The sequence below is a fragment of the Mixophyes fleayi genome, chromosome 4, assembly GCF_038048845.1.
Source record: "Mixophyes fleayi isolate aMixFle1 chromosome 4, aMixFle1.hap1, whole genome shotgun sequence".
NCBI lineage: Eukaryota > Metazoa > Chordata > Amphibia > Anura > Limnodynastidae > Mixophyes > Mixophyes fleayi.
Genome location: NC_134405.1, coordinates 45,201,702 through 45,222,544, shown reverse-complemented (window position 1 = coordinate 45,222,544; position 20,843 = coordinate 45,201,702). Strand labels below are relative to the sequence as shown.

The following is a 20,843-nucleotide window of genomic DNA, read 5'->3' as shown; positions in this document are numbered from 1 at the left end:
GTAACACTATCACATTCCAGTCACTTACATCCTCCATACCGCCACTTCTCCTACTGCCTTCATTGTAACACTATCACATTCCAGTCACTTACATCATCCATACTACCACTTCTCCTACTGCCTTCATTGTAACACTATCACATTCCATTCACTTGCATTCTCCATACCACCACTTCTCCTACTGCCTTCATTGTAACACTATCACATTCCAGTCAGTTACATCCTCCATACCGCCACTTCTCCTACTGCCTTCATTGTAACACTATCACATTCCAGTCACTTACATCCTCCATACCACCACTTCTCCTACTGCCTTCATTGTAACACTATCACATTCCATTCACTTACATCCTCCATACCTCCACTTCTCCTACTGCCTTCATTGTAACACTATCACATTCCAGTCACTTGCATTCTCCATACCACCACTTCTCCTACTGCCTTCATTGTAACACTATCACATTCCAGTCAGTTACATCCTCCATACCACCACTTCTCCTACTGCCTTCATTGTAACACTATCACATTCCAGTCCCTTACATCCTCGATACCTCCACTTCTCTTACTGCCTTCATTGTAACACTATCACATTCCATTCACTTACATCCTCCATACCGCCACTTCTCCTACTGCCATCATTGTAACACTATCACATTCCATTCACTTACATCCTCCATACCGCCACTTCTCCTACTGCCTTCATTGTAACACTATCACATTCCATTCACTTACATCCTCCATACCGCCACTTCTCCTACTGCCATCATTGTAACACTATCACATTCCATTCACTTACATCCTCCATACCACCACTTCTCCTACTGCCTTCATTGTAACACTATCACATTCCATTCACTTACATCCTCCATACCGCCACTTCTCCTACTGCCATCATTGTAACACTATCACATTCCAGTCACTTACATCCTCCATACCGCCACTTCTCCTACTGCCTTCATTGTAACACTATCACATTCCAGTCACTTACATCATCCATACTACCACTTCTCCTACTGCCTTCATTGTAACACTATCACATTCCATTCACTTGCATTCTCCATACCACCACTTCTCCTACTGCCTTCATTGTAACACTATCACATTCCAGTCAGTTACATCCTCCATACCGCCACTTCTCCTACTGCCTTCATTGTAACACTATCACATTCCAGTCACTTACATCCTCCATACCGCCACTTCTCCTACTGCCTTCATTGTAACACTATCACATTCCATTCACTTACATCCTCCATACCTCCACTTCTCCTACTGCCTTCATTGTAACACTATCACATTCCAGTCACTTGCATTCTCCATACCACCACTTCTCCTACTGCCTTCATTGTAACACTATCACATTCCAGTCAGTTACATCCTCCATACCACCACTTCTCCTACTGCCTTCATTGTAACACTATCACATTCCAGTCCCTTACATCCTCGATACCTCCACTTCTCTTACTGCCATCATTCATCATCATCATCGTCATCATCATTTTTTATATAGCGCAACTAATTCCGCAGCGCTGTACAGAGAACTCATTCGCATCAGTCCCTGTCCTATTGGAGCTTACAGTCTAAATTCCCTAATATAGGCACACACTCACACACAGACACAGACAGAGAGGGAGACAGACAGACAGAGACTAGGGTCAATTTTGATAGCAGCCAGTTAACCTACGAGTATGTTTTTGGAGTGTGGAGGAAACCGGAGCACCTGGAGGAAACCCACGCAAACACAGGGAGAACATACAAACTCCACACAGATAAGGCCATGGTCATTGTAACACTATCACATTCCAGTCACTTACATTTCCATTATATTTTTCATACTGTCACTTCTAAATTTCCACTTTGACCTCTGGATATAAATGACAGCAGTGAGCTCAATTTTTCAATGTACCTTTCTCCCCTAGAAATTAAAGTGTCCGTTACTTACACACAGCCAACTATTTTGTTTACTGCACTATACCCATATCTCCACGCTGTCCCTCTGCTGGCAAGGCTGCAGCCTATGGCGCAAGGTTTTTTCTGGGGGGGGGCACTTTTTTGGGGGTGCAAAATTGTGACAAGGAGAGGTATAATCTGCAATTAATTTTAAAATATAAGCAAACTGTTCTCCAATTTGTAGATTTAACTGATAAGTTGTTTAGGCTGTGTGAGCAAGCTGCACTGTGTCACCGATCATACTGGTGCACAGTCTAGTGTCAGACTGGGGCATGAAGGGCCCACAGGAGGAATACAATGGTAGAGGCCCACAAGAATGGGGTGTGGCCAGCCAATAGAGAGGTGTAACCAAAGCACTAAAAGGAGTGTGGTCAGCCCATGAAGGACAGCTAGCACCATAGTGTAGTATATAAAGAATGCAGTGTGTATTTTGGACAATACAGTCACCAAAAATCGGGATTGTCCAACTAGAATCAGAACATTTGACAGACTGTCCTGTTTTAGTCACTTTCACCACCTGTGGCTGCAGGTTTCTTTAGTTGCAGCTTTTCTGGATCCTGGAATGTTGGGAACATTTAGAAAATTCCAGCCAGCCTTGGCGTTAAGTCAATAGCACCCACGATTAATAATTAGGCCTTACTGCGGCCGCAACATTAAAGTAATAGTAAACACATTTAATAAATAAACCTATTTCCCTACCTCCAAACAGTCCCAGCAATAAATTAATAGTATTTATGTTTAATAAATATTCCCGGAACCGTCACTACCATTAAATAATTCATATTTACATTAATAAATAGACCTTTTTCTCCCCAAACTCACCTCAACATTCAATTAATAGCTCCCAAACCACCCCATCTTAAATAGTCCCCACTAATACATTAAATTGACCCATCACCCCACAAACAAGAGCACCCATTAATTAGTCCCCACCTACCACACATACACACATACTACATTGCCACAAGCCCCCTGTGCTGTCACACACATACTACATTGCCACAAGCCCCCTGTGCCATTACACACACATTACTGTGCCGCTTCATCACCACACTGTGCCCCCTTATGATCACACTGCACCCTCCATGCTGCTTCTGCTTCCCCCTTCACCTGCCCCCCCCCTTCCTCACTCTGTGCCATCCTGCTAACCCCTTCCTCACTCTGTGCCATCCTGCTCACCCTGTCATCACTCTTTGCCATCCTGCTCCCCCTTCAGCACTCTGTACCATCCTGCTTCCCCCCCTTCATCGCTCTGTGCCATCTTGCCCCCCCTTCATCACTCTGTGCCATCCTGTCCCCCTTCATCACTCTGTGCCACCCTGCTCCCCCCCCTTCATCACTCTATGCCATCCTGCTCACCCCCCCATCACTCTTTGCCATCCTGCTCCCCCCTTCATCACTCTTTGCCATCCTGCTTCCCTCCTTCATCGCTCTAGGCCATCCTGCCCCACCTTCATCATCCTGTGCCATCTGCCCCCCCATTCATCAGTCTGTGCCATCCTGCTTCCCCCCTTATCACTCTGTGTCATCCTGCTCCCCCATTCATTGCTCTGTGCCATCCTGCTCCCCTTCATCACTCTTTGCCATCCTGCTTCCCTCCTTCATCGCTCTAGGCCATCCTGCCCCCTTCATCATCCTGTGCCATCCTGCCCCCAATTCATCAGTCTGTGCCATACTGCTTCCCCCCTTATCACTCTGTGTCATCCTGCTCCCCCCTTAATCGCTCTGTGCCATCCTGCTCCCCTTCATCACTCTGTGCCATCCTGCTTCCCCTTCATCACTCTGTGCGACCCTGCCGCCCATTTATCACTCTGTGTCATCCTGCTCCCACTCTTATCACTGTGTCATCCTGCCCCCCCTTCATCACTCTGTGTCATCCTGCTCCCCCTTCATCACTCTGTGACACCCTGCTCCCCCTTCATCACTCTGTGCCATCCTGCTTCCCCCCTTATCACTCTGTATTATCCTGCTCCCCCCTTCATCGCTCTGTGTCATCCTGCTCCCCCCTTCATCGCTCTGTGCCATCCTGCTCCCCTTCATCACTCTGTTCACATTTCTTTACTTACCTTTCTATTTGCTTCTTTCTTTTCTTCTCTTCTTGTCTTCTATCTTCTTGCTGGCTCCTCTCTGCACCGCTCCTCACTGAATGTCAGGTGTGATGACATCATGCCTTACATTGAGTTGGAACAGAGGAGGGAGGAGGGGCGTCGACATCGCGATCACGTGAGGGTTTTTTTTACTTTTTTTTGTTTTTTTTAATGTACCCAGCTCCGCCCCACCAACGAAGAGGACGGAGCCATCAGGCATCGGGGCCCACCGGGAATTACCCCAGCTCCCCGGCGGGCCAGTCTGATCCTGGGTGGGTCATGTGGTTGGAATAGGAACTTTAGAACTTTGTGAGCCTAAAGACCAAATCAGATTTGTGAGCCTGCTAAAAAAATATCATGTTACCCACAGAGATGAATACACTTTATGGACATCAGGAGCAATTTCCTAGTTTATTACAATTTCAAAACAAAACATTGTGCTTCAGTATTGGTGTTATTCATTATCAGATTTACAATTAGGCCAGAGGCTTTAGCTGTTTTTCGCTATTGGCCCAGATTAAGAATAGGAGTCATTGTTTGCTTTAATAATGAAATGTATATTTTGGAACCAAAAGTCGATAGTGAAGATTATTTTTCATCTTTGTACAATAAGATTTTCAGTTTATTTATGCACTGTGTGTCTTACGGTTCATAAAGTACTGTCATTAATTAGTTGGTAATAGGATCCAGTTTTTATTAAATTATAACTAACACAAAACAGGCACTTGTACAAAATCTATTAACATATTATTTCTATATTATTTTTTTGCATTGGTAGTATGTAATCGCTTAGCAGTACGGAGGTCATGGGGACCCACCCTAAATGGAATGGGAACACATGTTGGGTCCCAACCCATAAATTGAAAGCACCTGTCCACCATGTTCAATAATGCCCATGCTTGTAATGTGCCAATAAAAGACGCACATAACAGGTATTTTACCTCTGTGCAGGTGATAAATAAATTCAGTCAAAGCTCAATCACATGATCACATGACTGAGCAGCTGGATCTGATTCGCCAACCCGGACTGAATGATGCAGTCGGTCCACAGTTGGTCCCATACAGTGCAGATTGGGGACCAGACTGGCGGACTAAATCAATCTGCAAGGGGCCTTCCCTAGATTGCATGCAGTTGTGTCAGTCACAACAAGTCCATCAGGCAACCTAATCAAAGAGTGAAGTATGTTTGTTGGGGCTTTACGTTATTTTTATGGTCCTAGCGACATAGCTCAAACCCAAGTTACTTCCATACTGTAGTTGTGCCTATACTAAGTTGTTATATCAGTCTAGGGTTAAACAAAGCTAACGCTCAACTTGGCATTTAAACCCTCACATATTTTATTACAAGTACAGCAGGTCTTATTTCAATGTTTATGCTATATTTTTTCATTTGCGTTGTTCTTTAACATCTGTGAAACAGTCTAAAAAATGTTTCTAGGAATTCTTGGAGGAAAAAAAAAAGTATATATATTTACACACTAATAATCAGAGTTGTTTTGGTGTAAATTGGACACAGAAAACCAGATGATCACTCGGGCCTGATTCATTAAAGAACTTAGGCAGGAATTTGAGTAAGATTTCTTGTGGACAAAACAATGTTGCAATGCAAGGGGTGTAAATTAGTTTATTATTTTGCACACCAGTTAAATACTGGCTGTTTTTTATGTAGTAATGTAATGCAATGTTTCCTTCTCCCCCCCCCCCCCCCTCCCCAATTACAGAAAATGTTTCCCTTTTCCTCCCCAATCACAGTAAATGTTCCCCTCTCCCCCTCCCCTCACAATAAATGTTTCCCTCCCCCTCCAATCAAAGTAAATGTTCCCCTCCCCACCTCCTCTCACAGTAAATGTTCCCTTCCCACCCAATCACAGTAAATGTCCCCCCATAATAAATGACCAATTAACTTACCTTCTTGAGACTAGTCTGTATTGGCCCCTTTAAGCTATACCGGCCATAAACCCCTGATGACAGCCCTGCCCATATGTATTCCGAAACTCCCCACATACACCACTCAGACCTCCCCACATGCCCCTCACATCTTCCCACAGACCTCCCAACACTGACCTACACGGACCGAGCCCACAGGGGAAGGAGGGAGGGGATATTGTCCAGAATGCAATGCACTAAGTCCTGCCCTCCTCTGACTGGTTGACCTGCATGACTTCACTCTTATTCTCAGCTTTCAGAGAATAGGTGACATGGGAGAGGCACCCTAGGGGCCGCAGCTGAAGGCTCGGTGGGCCGCATGGTGCCCACCACTGGTATAGGCTCTGTAAACCTGTCATACCTTACATAATGTATGCATAACTTTGTAGGTTTGCGAACATTGGGTAAAAGTCACTATAAGGCATCTTGGAAATATTATTTTTTTTATTCTACTAAAGTAATTTTACCCCACAAACTTCCACACCCACCACCCCCTGACACAAAAATGAAAAGGAAAACAATGTAAACTTCACCAAGGTAATCAGTTAAAATGTTTCTTGATCTAACATACACATAGCAAAACTGTCAGGTCTGGTTACCAAGGTAAGAAATACTTACGGTCATTAAGGGATTTAAAAGCATCCTCAAAGAAGCTGTACATTCTACCTCATCGCCCCGAGGTATTACATTATCTCTCAGGTTGATACTGAGCCATGTAGGAGACTTGCACTGAAATATTATTTGATCAGTCAATAAAATAAGTGTACCTTCCATAGCAATGGCTTCTTATTTCCTACTGAGCCTGTGTTCAGTATTGCTCGTTTTTTGTTTACCATTTGTGTTAGTTAAATGAGCAATCTTTACTTACAAATAGCTGTAGATTTCTAAAATGATTAATCTGCTTTATTTGACTTGGAATTTTGCTGTGTACATAAACCAGGCTCCATCTGATCCACATCTTTTACTATGAATACATGTGCGTGTATATATATATATATATATATATATATATATATATATATACTGTATAAGTATTTCCAATTATGTGTATGTGAAAATTTCAATCTGAAATGAACCATGACCACAAGAAAATGGAGCAACTAGATGTTACGGCCTGTTCAGTGATTACTAACACATTAGGGCTTATTTGTGCAATAACTAGAGATGCTCACTGACCCCCGTGAACTGGTTTTGGTTTTGAATCTGGATTAGCTTCGTGTTTTGGTTTTGGTTTTGGCAAAACCGCCCTCGTGTGTTTTAGTTTTGGTTTTGGATCTGGATTAGCTTCGTGTTTTGGCTTTGGTTTTGGCTAAACCGCCCTCGTGTTTTGGATTTGGATTTTTTAGAAAAAAATCTTAAAATATGCTAAAATCACATAATTTTCCTTTTTTTTTGTTCCTACATTATTATTAACCTCAATAGCACTAATTTCAAGTCATTTGCAGTCAATTTTGACCACCTCACAGGTCACCATATTATTTTCATACTCTTTCGGACAAATACTGCAGCGACCTGGCTGGATGGTAAGCGACAGAGCAATGGCACAAACACACGGCAGTTCCTAGCACATCTAGGACACATTGGCACACAGCACTGGCAGAAAAGAAAAATGGGGGTCCGCCCTCTCTCCCAGCCCCCGCTATGTTGGATCTTAAAAAGGAATACAAAACTCGCGAGATCTGAGATACAATAACGTCACAATGACGTTTTGCCTCGTTTTCAATTCCGAGGGCGCGAGACAGTACCGAGGCCGGCTCGGTACTCGGATCCCCAAAGTTCGGGTGTGTTCAGTTCTCATTCGCATCTCTAGCAATAACACATAGCAATCATTTAGATGTTTGCTTTTATTTACTAATATGTGCTAAAAAAAAATGAAAATGTGAATCTGATAGGTTGCTATGGGTTAAATCCATTTTTGCTAATTATTAAATAACCACTAAAGTTTACGTCTCCAAAATGCAACGTGTGAAACTTTTAGCTGCAATGGGTGTTCATAGATGGAAAAGAATGTGCAGAATAGGTCTATGCTTCAATGAGCTTCTCTCTGATGCCTTCCCTTTAAAGCCTTGTGTGAACTGCGCTGAACACACATACAACTCTACCAAATCAGTGTCGTTGGTGTAGGGATGATGTACTGCGGGGATGGTGAAATGTGAGCATTAAGGCTTCAATTTACTAAAGTGGTGACAGGGCTGGTTTTCTAAAACCTCCAATCGCGGTAATATACCAAGAAAATATCACCAGAACAGCTGAGTGATACTGAGTGATACTCAGCTTCCTGGCGATACTGGTTGGCAGCGGTACAAGTAGCGTTACTGCTGTCAGCCAGGCTTGGTGCATCATTGAATGCCTGACTTTGGCTTGCTGGTTTACGCATGTGGAACTGGAATGATTATTATTTTGCAATGATTCCACCTTATATAAATAAATAAAGCAGTTTTTATTTCTAAAATCGTCTGCTGGCGCCATCCTGAGGGACAGAAGTGAAGGGATTGCGGCAGTACATGTGCTGCCGGAATCCTTATTAAATTGGCTTCACATACAAAGTCTGGCACTACTTTGTCAAATTCTGACACAACCTTTCTCATCTCTACAACATGTATCTTTCCAGTAATAAAGCAAAATTGAGAATCTATCTCTATAGGAATGTTAGTAATAAATGCAGATACATCCCAACTGTGTCGATTTTGGTGGAACGTCCCTATTCATAAGCCACAAAACGAGTATGGCTTAACAAAAAATGGGTTGAGTCTTACCCAGATGTATCCATTTGTGGGCTTACAGTGTAAATTCCCTAACATACACATAGGACAGACAGACCAAACAGATTAGGGTCAATTTGTTAGCAGCCAATTGACCTACCAGTATGTTTTTGGAGTGTGGGAGGAAACCGGAGCACCTGGAGGAAACCCACACAAACATGTGGAGAACATACAAACTCCACATAGATAAGGCCATGGTTGGGAATTGAACTCATGACCCCAGTGCTGTAAGGCAGAAGTGCTAGCCACTAGGTGACTTTGCTGCCCATTGTATAGTGTTTAAATCATGGCATTCAGGGAAAAGTGTTTTACTAATTGCACAAGAATACCATGGGCAAAGCCAAGCAGTTTTCTATTTCTTCTGTTTTACCTGTATGTTCTCCATTATGCACAGAATTGTTTTTCTGATTGTTGTGGTGCAGACAATTTGTGATAGGAAGAGTTTAATTTTATGTACTGATGTGACAGTGTCAGTAATACACACACATGAGTTATACACAATCTTTGATGTCTCGAATACAAAAAATTAATTTATAAAACAATTATTCATTTTATTTAAAAAAGATTAAAGCCAATTGCATTTACATGTATTCTTTGTTTTTTCATTACAAGGGGCATATTCAATTCTCGGCGGTTTCCGCTGCGGAAAAACCATTACCAGTATTACGGTAATAGTAAGCCGGATTTCAGCTGAAATCCAGCGAGAAAAGTACCGTAAAACCTGTATTTACGCGCACTATTACCGTAATGACGGTAATAGTGCGCGTGGCGCGTTAATTTTGGCTATAACACCAACAATTGAATATGCCCCCAAAAGTATTAACCCAGAGATTTGTTTTGAAATGTGCCACTTGTTTAATTGTGACTCAAGACTAGAATTGCGATGTACAATATTTACATCTTTTACTCCATTAATCTGCTGTTTATTTGTGTTTAAAGTCAGAAATGATCACTTCGCTGAAAGAAACCAACACATTCTGCAGCTGCAGTTTGTGCGCATATTATGACTATAATATAATCCTTTAAAACCAGTGATAAGTGTAAATCTGTAATCACTAATCTCCTAACAATGGTTAATCTCTCCGACACCTCATACTCTGTAATTTGCAGGATTTCTTAGGTGACATTAGAAAGAGAAAAAAAACACAGATTACTTGTAATTATATTTCTACAAACTGGTAGAGTGCAAACAGTAATATGTCACAAATATGGAGATAGGATCTATTACCCACAATGCACACGGACCACGGCTCCTAATTAAAGGAGTTATTAGTGCACCTCACAGTTTAGTGTGATCATATCTGTATATAATATATTTTCATTGAGCAACAGAAATAATTTTCTTTTGTATTCGTTTTGTTTTAACTTTACATATTCTGGATACAAAATTCCATAAGCAGGGGCTGGTGGACGGACCAAGGGTAAAGGGATGGATACATTAGCACCTTGGGCTGGTCCCCCTTCAACCTAATACAGGCCTCTAATCCTAGTGGCAGCAGGTAGCGGTAGAGTGAGGCCTGCACCACACCATCATGTCACATGGATAATGGTTGGGAGCAGGCCTGCTTTTATGTGGGTGGGGCCTGTCTGGGGCATCAGGGATGCTATTCAGTCCTGGGTATCTTGTAATTACACTTTTTTTAGCCGTATCATTTTCACCAGCTACAGGGCAAGTGTAAGTGCCAACTGATAGGGATGACCATCATGGCATGGCCTTTGTATTATAAACTAAATGTATATGTGCCACTGGATGGCAAAGAACGTGTATGCAAGTAAGAGAGACTCCATCAGAACTTCCCCCAACTTGTCCAGCTTCAAACGGGCCTTAAAAACCCACCTTTTTCCTTAAAGCCCTCCAGTCCCCCACCTAATTGACCTCCTCCCCGGGTCCCCCTACCCCCCTCCCACTCCTGCCCTCCCTCCTGTCCCCCTCTTACCTCCCTCCTTTTCTTTCTCCTCTCCCCTCCTCTCCGTCTCAGCCCCGTTCTCCCTATTCCCTCCTCCTACCATTGCATCTCTGTCCGTCCTACCCTCCCCTTAGATTGTACGCTCCTTCGAGCAGGGCCTCCTTTCCCTCTGTTCTCCACCACCTTAACTCTGCTCTCCAGCTCCTTGTCTCATCCGTGGGGTTCTCCTGCCCTTCTACCCCCTTCTCTACCCCGCTGGGGGCTCTCACCTCTCATCTAGCTGTACATCGAGCTTCTGAGTTACTGTGCTTTTTGTTACCGTGTTACCGTTGTACCGTGCTGTCTCACCCTGTATCGTGTTTCTGTCTGTCCCTGTACGGCGCTACGGATACCTAGTGGCGCCCTATAAATAAAAATTAATAATAATAATAATAATAACTTCCGTGGACGCTGAGGAAGACTTGGAACTACTGCCAGAGCACTGGGTACCCACCTGCTCGCCAGTCGATGATTGTTGTTACAACACAAGGAAAACCAATGCTGAGGACTATATATACAAAGTACATATACTAAGACAAATATGTCTTAAAAACCGTATGGTGTCCATTAAATTATATTAGACAGCTCATAGAGAAAATGCCTTAAATGACAGGAAAAGAGCCCCCCTTCCCTTGCATTGTTTGTTCTTTTAATTATACAACCTAGGAGGTTTATATCTAATGACCACTGCATACAGAACCCTTAGAGATTCATTATAAATTCTGTTTGTATCTGTGTGGTTTTTCCTTAAGATAGATCTCTTGTTAATGTGGGAAAATACAGTTTTTTTACAAGGTTATTGGCACAAGAGGCTGCTACATGTTATGTATACTATATTTTGCAGAAGACCATGGAATGTTCTCCTTTGTTTAGATGTCAGAAATGATTATAGCTGGATGTTTATAAATCCCAAGTATTTCTAAAAACTTTACTGAGTGGTGCACCGATATGGTGAGCAGTAGCATTCACGGAAATAGAATGTGTTTCAAGTTCCCGGAGAGATATGTAGAGATGTGAACATTCTAATACACTGACTTGCTAAAGGCTGATTCTAGCCCAGCCAACTTTAACGGTCATTCACAATTATAATGGAAACTCAAATCCTAGAGACACTTGCTGAAAAACTTTAGGAAAAACACAGTCCTCCCCTACAGGGTGAAGATGGTGGGTAGGTCAACATGCAGATCTTTTATATAAAATGTCCCGGTCTTTATATGAGAAAGTGATATCAGTGACCGGAGACTGGAATTTTATAGAACAATGGATGAAATAACACTCTCCATGACAGATAAATTCACAGATTACTGCGCTATATGGTACCCTTGGCTCAAATTCCAAGATTCAGACAAAAATCATATCTCTATCCATCCCTTATACAGTCCACTCATAAAAACTCTAGAGTCACAACTTCACTTTTTCTTAAAGGGCTCACTGTGTATGTTACCACAAACTTCACATTAACCTTAACTTTAAACCATAGCATGCAAATAAAGACACGGAGACCTGAATAAGTTATTAAACTTGGCAGGAATTTTATTATAAGGATTTTATATTAACTAACCTATGGTGGCGGAGAAAGAGCACTGCGGGACAGCTCACGAGCTGATCACACACGATTACTTAATGGACTGGCGCAAACCGCCGTAAGTCCGCAAAAAAACACGGGGGAACAAATCCCTACATACATAGCGCTGAGTTGGCGTCAGAGTGACTGCCCCTTACAACTCACGCTGCCCTCCCTCACCGAGCCGGACAGGGACCCTCCTCACCGAAGGACCAAAAGGAGTTACTGTTACATCAAAGGGGGCAGTGACCTACGACCAACTACCAGTGCGCCCACTAATCAGCCGCTGAACGCAGTGCCTTCCTACCCCACCAATGACAACAAACCCCGGACCAACTTGAGTGATGGGTGGGTGGGATCTCGTGCTGCAAGTGAAGTAAAGCAGGAAGTACATCCTGCTATATTATATCAAGGTCCCTCCCACATGGGCCCCCATTGGTCGGTCCCCACCCCATGTTAAAACACACCAGGTCATCATTCAGCTTGTTACAAACCCTGTCGCCCTTTAAGTGCGTTCGTCCTAATAGCCTCACTTGTCATAAAGGGCTCACTGTGTATGTTACCACAAACTTCACATTAACCTTAACTTTAAACCATAGCATGCAAATAAAGACACGGAGACCTGAATAAGTTATTAAACTTGGCAGGAATTTTATTATAAGGATTTTATATTAACTAACCTATGGTGGCGGAGAAAGAGCACTGCGGGACAGCTCACGAGCTGATCACACACGATTACTTAATGGACTGGCGCAAACCGCCGTAAGTCCGCAAAAAAACACGGGGGAACAAATCCCTACATACATAGCGCTGAGTTGGCGTCAGAGTGACTGCCCCTTACAACTCACGCTGCCCTCCCTCACCGAGCCGGACAGGGACCCTCCTCACCGAAGGACCAAAAGGAGTTACTGTTACATCAAAGGGGGCAGTGACCTACGACCAACTACCAGTGCGCCCACTAATCAGCCGCTGAACGCAGTGCCTTCCTACCCCGCTGCGCCCTACAGACGCCGCAGCCCGCCACCAACTAACCGAAACACGCCTCCACTCCCCCGTAAATCCTGTCTATAAAGAGACCCATACCCTCTTCATTAAGGTGAACGCCGTCCCGTCTAAAAAGATGTGGTGCCTCTACCCCTAACCCCGGGTGGTCTATGACTATACCCCCCATGGACCGTACTATTTTCCGGATGGCACTATTTAGCTTCCGAACCATAGCCGTCATCTTTTTTATAGGAATGGCTGTCCTCCATACTAATCGGGGAATAAGTGCTGACCAACCAATAATGATGTCTGGCCACGCCTCGTGTATTTGACGCAAGTCCTCTCTGATTTTAACGATGAGATCTAATGATTTACCCTTACCTAAATCGTTACCTCCCGCATGTACAACCAGAACGTCCGGTGGGCCTTGTTGTTTTATAAGCCTAATCAACCACGGAATAAGGTCCTGCCAGCCTAAACCTCTTTTGCCCCACCATCTAATCACCGTGCCGCAATTATCCGGGATACTTTTTGACCTGGGGTGGCCAGCGGCCCAAAAAACAAACGAATGACCGATGATCCACACCGTCTTAGTTCTAACACCATCACCTGAAATCAGAGAACCCATGTTAGCATGAAATCATTGAATTGGGCAGACAGACAGGCGTGGTATATAGGTATGAGAAGGATACGTGTTTGTAACAGAAAAAACGTAACACGAAGGGGGGTAAGGGAAGGTAGACACAAACAGGGAGCAGACCACCCAGGTGAAGGTAAACAACACCCGGAAAAACCCCGGCTGCACACCACTAATCAGGACTTACGCCCAGGGAAACCCGGGTGAAAATCCCTTCGCGCCCCCGCGTTAAAGCGGCGAGCGGAAAAGCCCAGGGTAGCCCACCAAGTGGAGGGGAAGATGGGATGGGTAAGGGAAGTGGGATGGGATGGTTTGAAGGCTCAGGCGAGAAAGAAAGTGTGAAAAGAAAAACTGCGAAATCAAAACAAATTGGTTAAACAACACAACATTCAATCAATAACTTTGTCAATTCTCACATAAGACTGGTAAGCCGTGGACTTCCAGCGGCCCAAAGCTTTTATAGCTTCGTTAGAAGATCCCGCCAAGGCGGCAGATGTAGCAGCCCCGATCCTAAATGAGTGAGTCCCGTATAGGGTGCTGTTTAAATTAAGAGACTGTAAGGTCCGCTTTAAAATGGCCGCAAATTGATATTTAGTCAGAGGAATGCTATTACTGTGACACAGAAACAAGTTGGCCTGGGGTCTCGTACTCATAAACTGTGACGCCAGCCTAAACGGGCAGATATGCTGAAGCTGTTGAGGAGCTAACTGCACCCACGAGCCCTTCCCGCTCTGATCAGTCTTAGATCTAACTATTTTGCAGGCAAAGGTCCCTTCACCCAGACTGACATGTTCTGCTCTCAACCCAGACTCTTGATGTCCTCTGGACCTAGCTACCAGCTCCGAAATGCGAAAAGCCCCAAAGAAGGCCATGGAAAAAGCCAAACTAAATAAAAGCTTCTCGTATTCGTCCGAGGTAACCAAACCCACTTTCCGTATCAAATCCTCCAAGATGTTAAGGGTAATTGGTAAACGAGCATCGCTATGAGAAGGAGGGACTCTCCCCCAACCCTTCAAGGCCTTATTAATTAAAAAATGTTTGGTAACGTCCGGGTAACCCTGCAGCTTGGCCATAAATGATATACCAGCCAGGGTAGATGCCATAGAGGTCTTAGAATCACCTTCGGAATATCTGTCCCACATAAAGGCTAGCATAGCATCTCTCTGACCTGCCTCGGATTGCTCTTTCTGCCTGCTGAAAAACGACCACCGTCTCCATGACGCCTGATAGGATCTCAGGGTGGAGGGAGCTACCGCTTGTTCCGCGAGGCCTCTTATGCCGGCTTGATGATCTGCCAAACACAAGGGGGACACGGGGTACCAACACAGTCTGCGTGAGGAGCAAGGCTGCGAAACCTGTCCCAGTGGAATCGAGACAACGCATCTGCTAGGCTATTCTGCACCCCCGGAACATGCCTCGCCCTGAATGAAATGTCATTCTGCAAACAGCGCAACACTAGGTGCCGCAAGAGCAATATTGCCTGGTAGGCCGATGCACTCTGCTTGTTGATGGACTGGACCACCCCCAAATTGTCACACCAAAAAACTATGTGCCTACCCCGCAAAACGGGTGCCCACAATTCAATTGCCACCACAATCGGGAATAATTCAAGAACCAACAAGTTCCTAGTGGTCCCATCCCTCTGCCAATCATCGGGCCATCTATCCGCACACCAGTGTCCGTCCAGATAAGCCCCAAAGCCGGATGCCCCAGCAGCGTCCGTGAACAAGTTAATTTCCCCGTTTGTTACTGGAGGTGACGGCCAAATACGCTTGCCATTAAAACCCCTAAGAAAAATGAGCCATATCTGAAGATCCTCCCTAACCACCTTGGATAGTTGTATGACTGCATGTGGCCTACTCCTACCTGCTGTGGCTCTTTGGAGCTTCCTACAGAAAACCCTCCCCATGGGGATTACACGGCAGGCAAAGTTGAACCGCCCTAATAGGGACTGTATCGACCTCAGGGAACTAACGTTTGCCCCTAGCACTTCTGTGATAGCCTCATACATCTTTGTAACTTTGTCTGCTGGAAGCCTGCAGATCCCTGCTAGCGTGTCAATCTCGATCCCGAGGAATGAGAGACATGTAGTTGGGCCCTCCGTCTTGTCTGCTGCGATGGGAACGCCTAACACCCTAAACAAGGACTCCGTGGAAAAAAGCGTATCTCGACAAACCGTGGTACCAGGCGGCCCGATAACCAGGAAGTCGTCAAGATAATGCGCGATCCACCGACACCCTGTCCCGGCCTGAATGCACCAATGCAAGAAACCGCTAAATTTCTCGAACAGTGCGCATGAGATCGAACAACCCATGGGCAGGCAGCGATCGATGTAGTATTCACCACGATGCCGGAAACCCATGAATTGATACGACTCAGGGTGAAGGGGCAGCAATCTGAACGCCGATTCGATATCCACTTTGGCCAACAAGGAGCCCCTGCCGCATTCCTGGACCAGCGCTAGGGCCGATTCGAATGACTGATAACTGACAGAACTGAGATTAACGTCAATTGCGTCATTCACGGATTTACCGGCAGGATGAGACAAGTGCTGGATCAATCTAAACTTTCCTACTGTTTTTTTGGGAACTACCCCTACTGGGGACAAAATCAGATTGGGAATAGGAGGAAGTCGGAACGGGCCAATCATGCGACCCAAACCAACCTCCTTCCCTATTTTTTCGTCTAATACTTCTGGGAAAGCGAGCGCCGATTTCAGATTAACCGGAGCTGCCGAGGAAACGCTACCTTGGACCGGGAGTTTAAAGCCAAAATGAAAGCCGTCATGGAGAAGGGACCCAGTCACCTTATCATCAAACCACCCTAGCCACTTATCCAGCTCAACCAAATCAATTGGCGACGGCCCCTTGACTCGGCAGAGCTGAGCCAGAGCCTCTTCCCCGTCCCCCACTTCCACGGGCCTTTGCGCATTCGTTGGCAGGGTGATGGCCGTTACATGACGTGCAGATGTGTCTAAATCTGCAGGCTGAGCCTCTTTGACAGGCCCCTGCATTGAAGTCATAACACCTTCCTTTTGGGGGGAGGACATTCTGCGTCCTCCCCGGCCCTTGAAACCGCCTGACAGAGCTACCCTCTGCAGACTGACTGCTGGGCCTCATTAACTCCAGCCAGGTGTCAATGTCTTTCGATCCCAGAGGAAGTCTCTCACGCCCACTCATCCGTTTCCTGAAAAGCTCGTCATATGCCCTCCAAATTACCGGGCCGTCCTTTACGTACATCCCACTAATAAGGTGCATATACCTCCATACCTCCGCTTGTTCGTTGGGACGGGTCTCTACATATACTGTGGCGAAAATGGAGAAGGCATTAACCCATCTAGAGAAGGATCTGTATTTCTCCTCCCCCATTCCCGACCTCTCACAGGCGGCCGCCAGCGCCTTCCTATCTTCGCCGGTTAACGCGTACATATCCACGTACTTACCCCTCCTAATTCTATCCCGTACGCTAGGCCTTATGCCGTGTGTAATATCCAGGGATTCTACCTGCCCCAATTCGCTACGAGCCGCTGGTTGATCTGTGTCTCCTGATTGGGGTGTGTGCTTACTCCGTTTTCCTAACAATTCTGTTTCTAACAACTTAATTAATTTTCTGGGCCTGTCCCCCGAGCCGGAGGACCCACTGCTGGTAGATAAGACAGGTGATGCCAACAAGTGTGATTTATGTGTGTTAACGGAAATGGACTCACCGACAGGAGCAGTATTCCCAGCACCGACAGACGTCTCCCCGAGTGCAGTTGCCGCGACCTGTCCTCCAGACGTGTCCCGGACCGCATCCTCCCTGGTCCCTGACGACCTCAGATCACGAGACTCGGACCCCGAACGATCGTTCCGACCGACCCTCGTCTCCGGATTTGTAACTGTAGTCTCTGAAACGGGAAGGGGAACAGTCAGCTGAGATCTGGGCAAATAGTCCAAGCGCCGCCGCGCCGCGTTGATGTCTCTATCTACGTTAAACGGGTTAGGAGCCGCTAAATGGTCAGGGCTAGGGAACGTAGAAAATTCCTCCCGCCTCCGATCGCTAAACCCGGAGGTAGCCCGCCCCCCTAGGGGGAGAGGCCCTGGACCCAAATTACCGCCGCTGGAGTGGTGATAATCGACTATAATATTATCAGACCTGACCCCCGTGACCCCCATGGGTGAACCCACCCGCCACGTTCCCCGGGGAAGAGACCCTTCGTGACGTGTATGGGCGAGACGCTGGAGGTGACAGGCGTTGCCGGCGTAAAGAGGGCCATACAGGCGCCTCGGACCGGTCTCTGAAATCCATTGATGCCCTGGCAGGAAGTGTGTCCCACCCACCCGCATGGTGCTGGTATTCCCCGTGACCTGAGGTATGACCTTGGGACCTGCTGAACTCTTGACCTCTGCCCTGGTGTGACCCCCATGCTGATCCACCACTACTATGGGGCAGGAATGGGCTGGGAGGGAAATGCAATTGGTGGGGTGCTGGAGGGTTATGACCTCGTGACCTGAAGCCCTGGGCTGCCACAGGAGGGGTGATGGGGCACAATCTGAACTGGTAATGGCTCCTATCCTCAACAGGGCTGGCTGAAATGACACCTGATGTGCTAGCCTGGGGAGGGGGGGTGACGGCCACTTGCTGGGACCGCTGAGGCTGCCCGCTGAGCTCCCTAACAGAAACGCTGGCTGCCCCTGCAGCCATGTCATCTAGACTGGCTGCGCTGCTGGATCCGGCCGGGCGCGATGGAGCGCGCGTTCTGCGCATGCGCGAACTGGCCGGGGGAAGAGGGGAGGGGGCGCCGCTGCGCCTAGTGGCGCGAAATGCTGGGGAGTGCCCGGGAGAGGATCCCAGGGGGGGCCGTGCATTATCGCCGCTTAGCGGCATGTCTGGAGTGAGGGCGGGGGTTTGGAGGGAAGAGGCTGAGGCTGAGGCTGGAAGATGGCGGCGGGAGGGGGTGGGAGAGGGGGACCTGAGGCGTGCCGGGCGAGGAGCATTTCTCTTGGGACGGGGCATTATGCTGGTGGCTGGAGGGAAAGAAACTAATGGCAAACGGAGGGGGGGGGGAGGGTGGGTGACGGCGGGAACGGTGAATGAGGGGCTGTAGGGAGAGGGGGGGGGGCAGGCCAAATGTGGGGCAGGTAAAGACAAGGGGAGAAGAAGAAGGCTGGATTTAAAATATAACGGGAGGGGGAACGTTAAAGGCAAATGGAAATGGGCAAAAGAACACAATAAAACAAAGAATAAACCACAAAATGGGACTTATCCGTTTCCTTGCTGCTGGGTCTCCCACTGGATCTCGTGCTGCAAGTGAAGTAAAGCAGGAAGTACATCCTGCTATATTCTATCAAGGTCCCTCCCACATGGGCCCCCATTGGTCGGTCCCCACCCCATGTTAAAACACACCAGGTCATCATTCAGCTTGTTACAAACCCTGTCGCCCTTTAAGTGCGTTCGTCCTAATAGCCTCACTTGTCATTATAAGCCAAGACTCAAGACCCTCTGAGTGATATCAGTAACCTTCCGATTATTCTAGGAAACTCCTCCCCATTGATTCCATTCTCCTCTCTTTATCCCATCTTTGATACCTTAGATGTATCTTTTCTTTCTCTTTTCTCTTCCTTCTTTCTTCTTCATATTGACATCATAAACTATATTTGATTGCCCCATTTATTCATGATGTAATTTACTTCGATGGTTTTGCCAACTTTGTCTTTATTTATTATACAGTTGTTATTGTTGTCTTTAAAACTTAATAAAGAAAAATTATATAAAAAATAAGAAAATAATCTTCTGTACCATTCCAATACTTTTAACTATTGCTCTTTCCTGCATGTGTATCAACAGCATTGACTACTTTGATATATTGCCAAAAATAAGCCCTATTGTCACAATAGGACTTGTTACCGCTATATAAAAATGTCCCTTATCATAGTCAGTTACTTAGAGTAAGTTGGCTCAACTTTCTCATCCTACTTTTTTGTGGCACCCACAGGACTTCTGTTGTCCACCACTGGTCTATGCTCTTCATCCTCTCTCCCCTGACAACCCATGTTGCTGTTTATCTAACATAATCGGCTTTTGGGTTTTTACAAGTGCATTGGAGAATGTCTACTAGTCCTCAATGTAGCTCATTTTATAACATATTGCTGTTTGCACACATGTGCGGTAATCTATAGCAGCCAATCAGATTCATTTTTCTAGTGCACGTTAGCAAATGCCTGGATTACTAAGGGATTCTACAAATTTGTGCACATAGTACAATTTTATTAAATAAGCCCCACTATCTTAATTAGGTCATGTTACAGAAAGTCTTCAGTACTTGTCCAATATTGTAATGCAATTAGTGTTTTGCATATGTAGGATCAACTCAGTGAACCAGGTTGATGGTTACAAGGATATTTCACTTATTTTATGGTTGTCTAATAGTGGTTCACATAAGGAGCAGAATATTATATACTGCACTAATATTGGAGAAACAGAATGTGACCTGCCCTAAAACTCTATTGTTTAATGATAGATTTATAAAGGGCTTCCATAAAAACTACAATTCCCAGAAGTATTTTCTTCTAAACAGAAAGTGAGTTACAATACTGAGACCACAATGACAGACAGTATGTGGGATTTTCTATAATTAACTGTATTTAGAACGCAAGAACAAAACCTGGGTATGTACTAGGAAACGTTCCATTATAGAAATAATGAGGATGCAATACACAAATTAGATCAATACACCAATGTAAAACATTCTGTAAGTAAGATGGGACAAATGTGAGTCATTTGAATAGATTATCTATCACCCAATTAAAGACATTAGATATCTACATATATGTTGTATTTTAATTGATACTATAGATCAAGTTGGGAAGGGTGTAGAGCCATTTTAATGACCATTTTAACCTTCTCTTTAAATTGAAACCACCAACTAGAGAAATTGAAAATACAAAAAGTGTTTAAAAATCGTCTCCAGATAGAATTGCAAAGTCCCTCCCAATCCTATAAATTTGACAA

The 20,843-nt window shown here is 45.3% G+C and overlaps 2 protein-coding genes across 4 annotated transcripts in view; one reads left to right on the top strand and one right to left on the bottom strand.

Annotated features, from left to right (window-relative positions):
* The window catches only part of COL5A3 (collagen type V alpha 3 chain), a 188,167-nt gene that overhangs the window by 52,119 nt on the left and 115,205 nt on the right, over nucleotides 1–20,843 (top strand). The window lies entirely within an intron of this gene.
* Nucleotides 12,860–18,007, bottom strand: LOC142149557 (uncharacterized). The gene is made up of 2 exons (XM_075204886.1): nucleotides 17,560–18,007; nucleotides 12,860–15,144 (listed from the first exon to the last, which is right to left on the bottom strand). The coding sequence occupies exons 1-2, from the start codon at nucleotides 18,005–18,007 to the stop codon at nucleotides 14,243–14,245; spliced, it is 1,350 nt and encodes a 449-aa protein (XP_075060987.1). The 3' UTR covers nucleotides 12,860–14,242.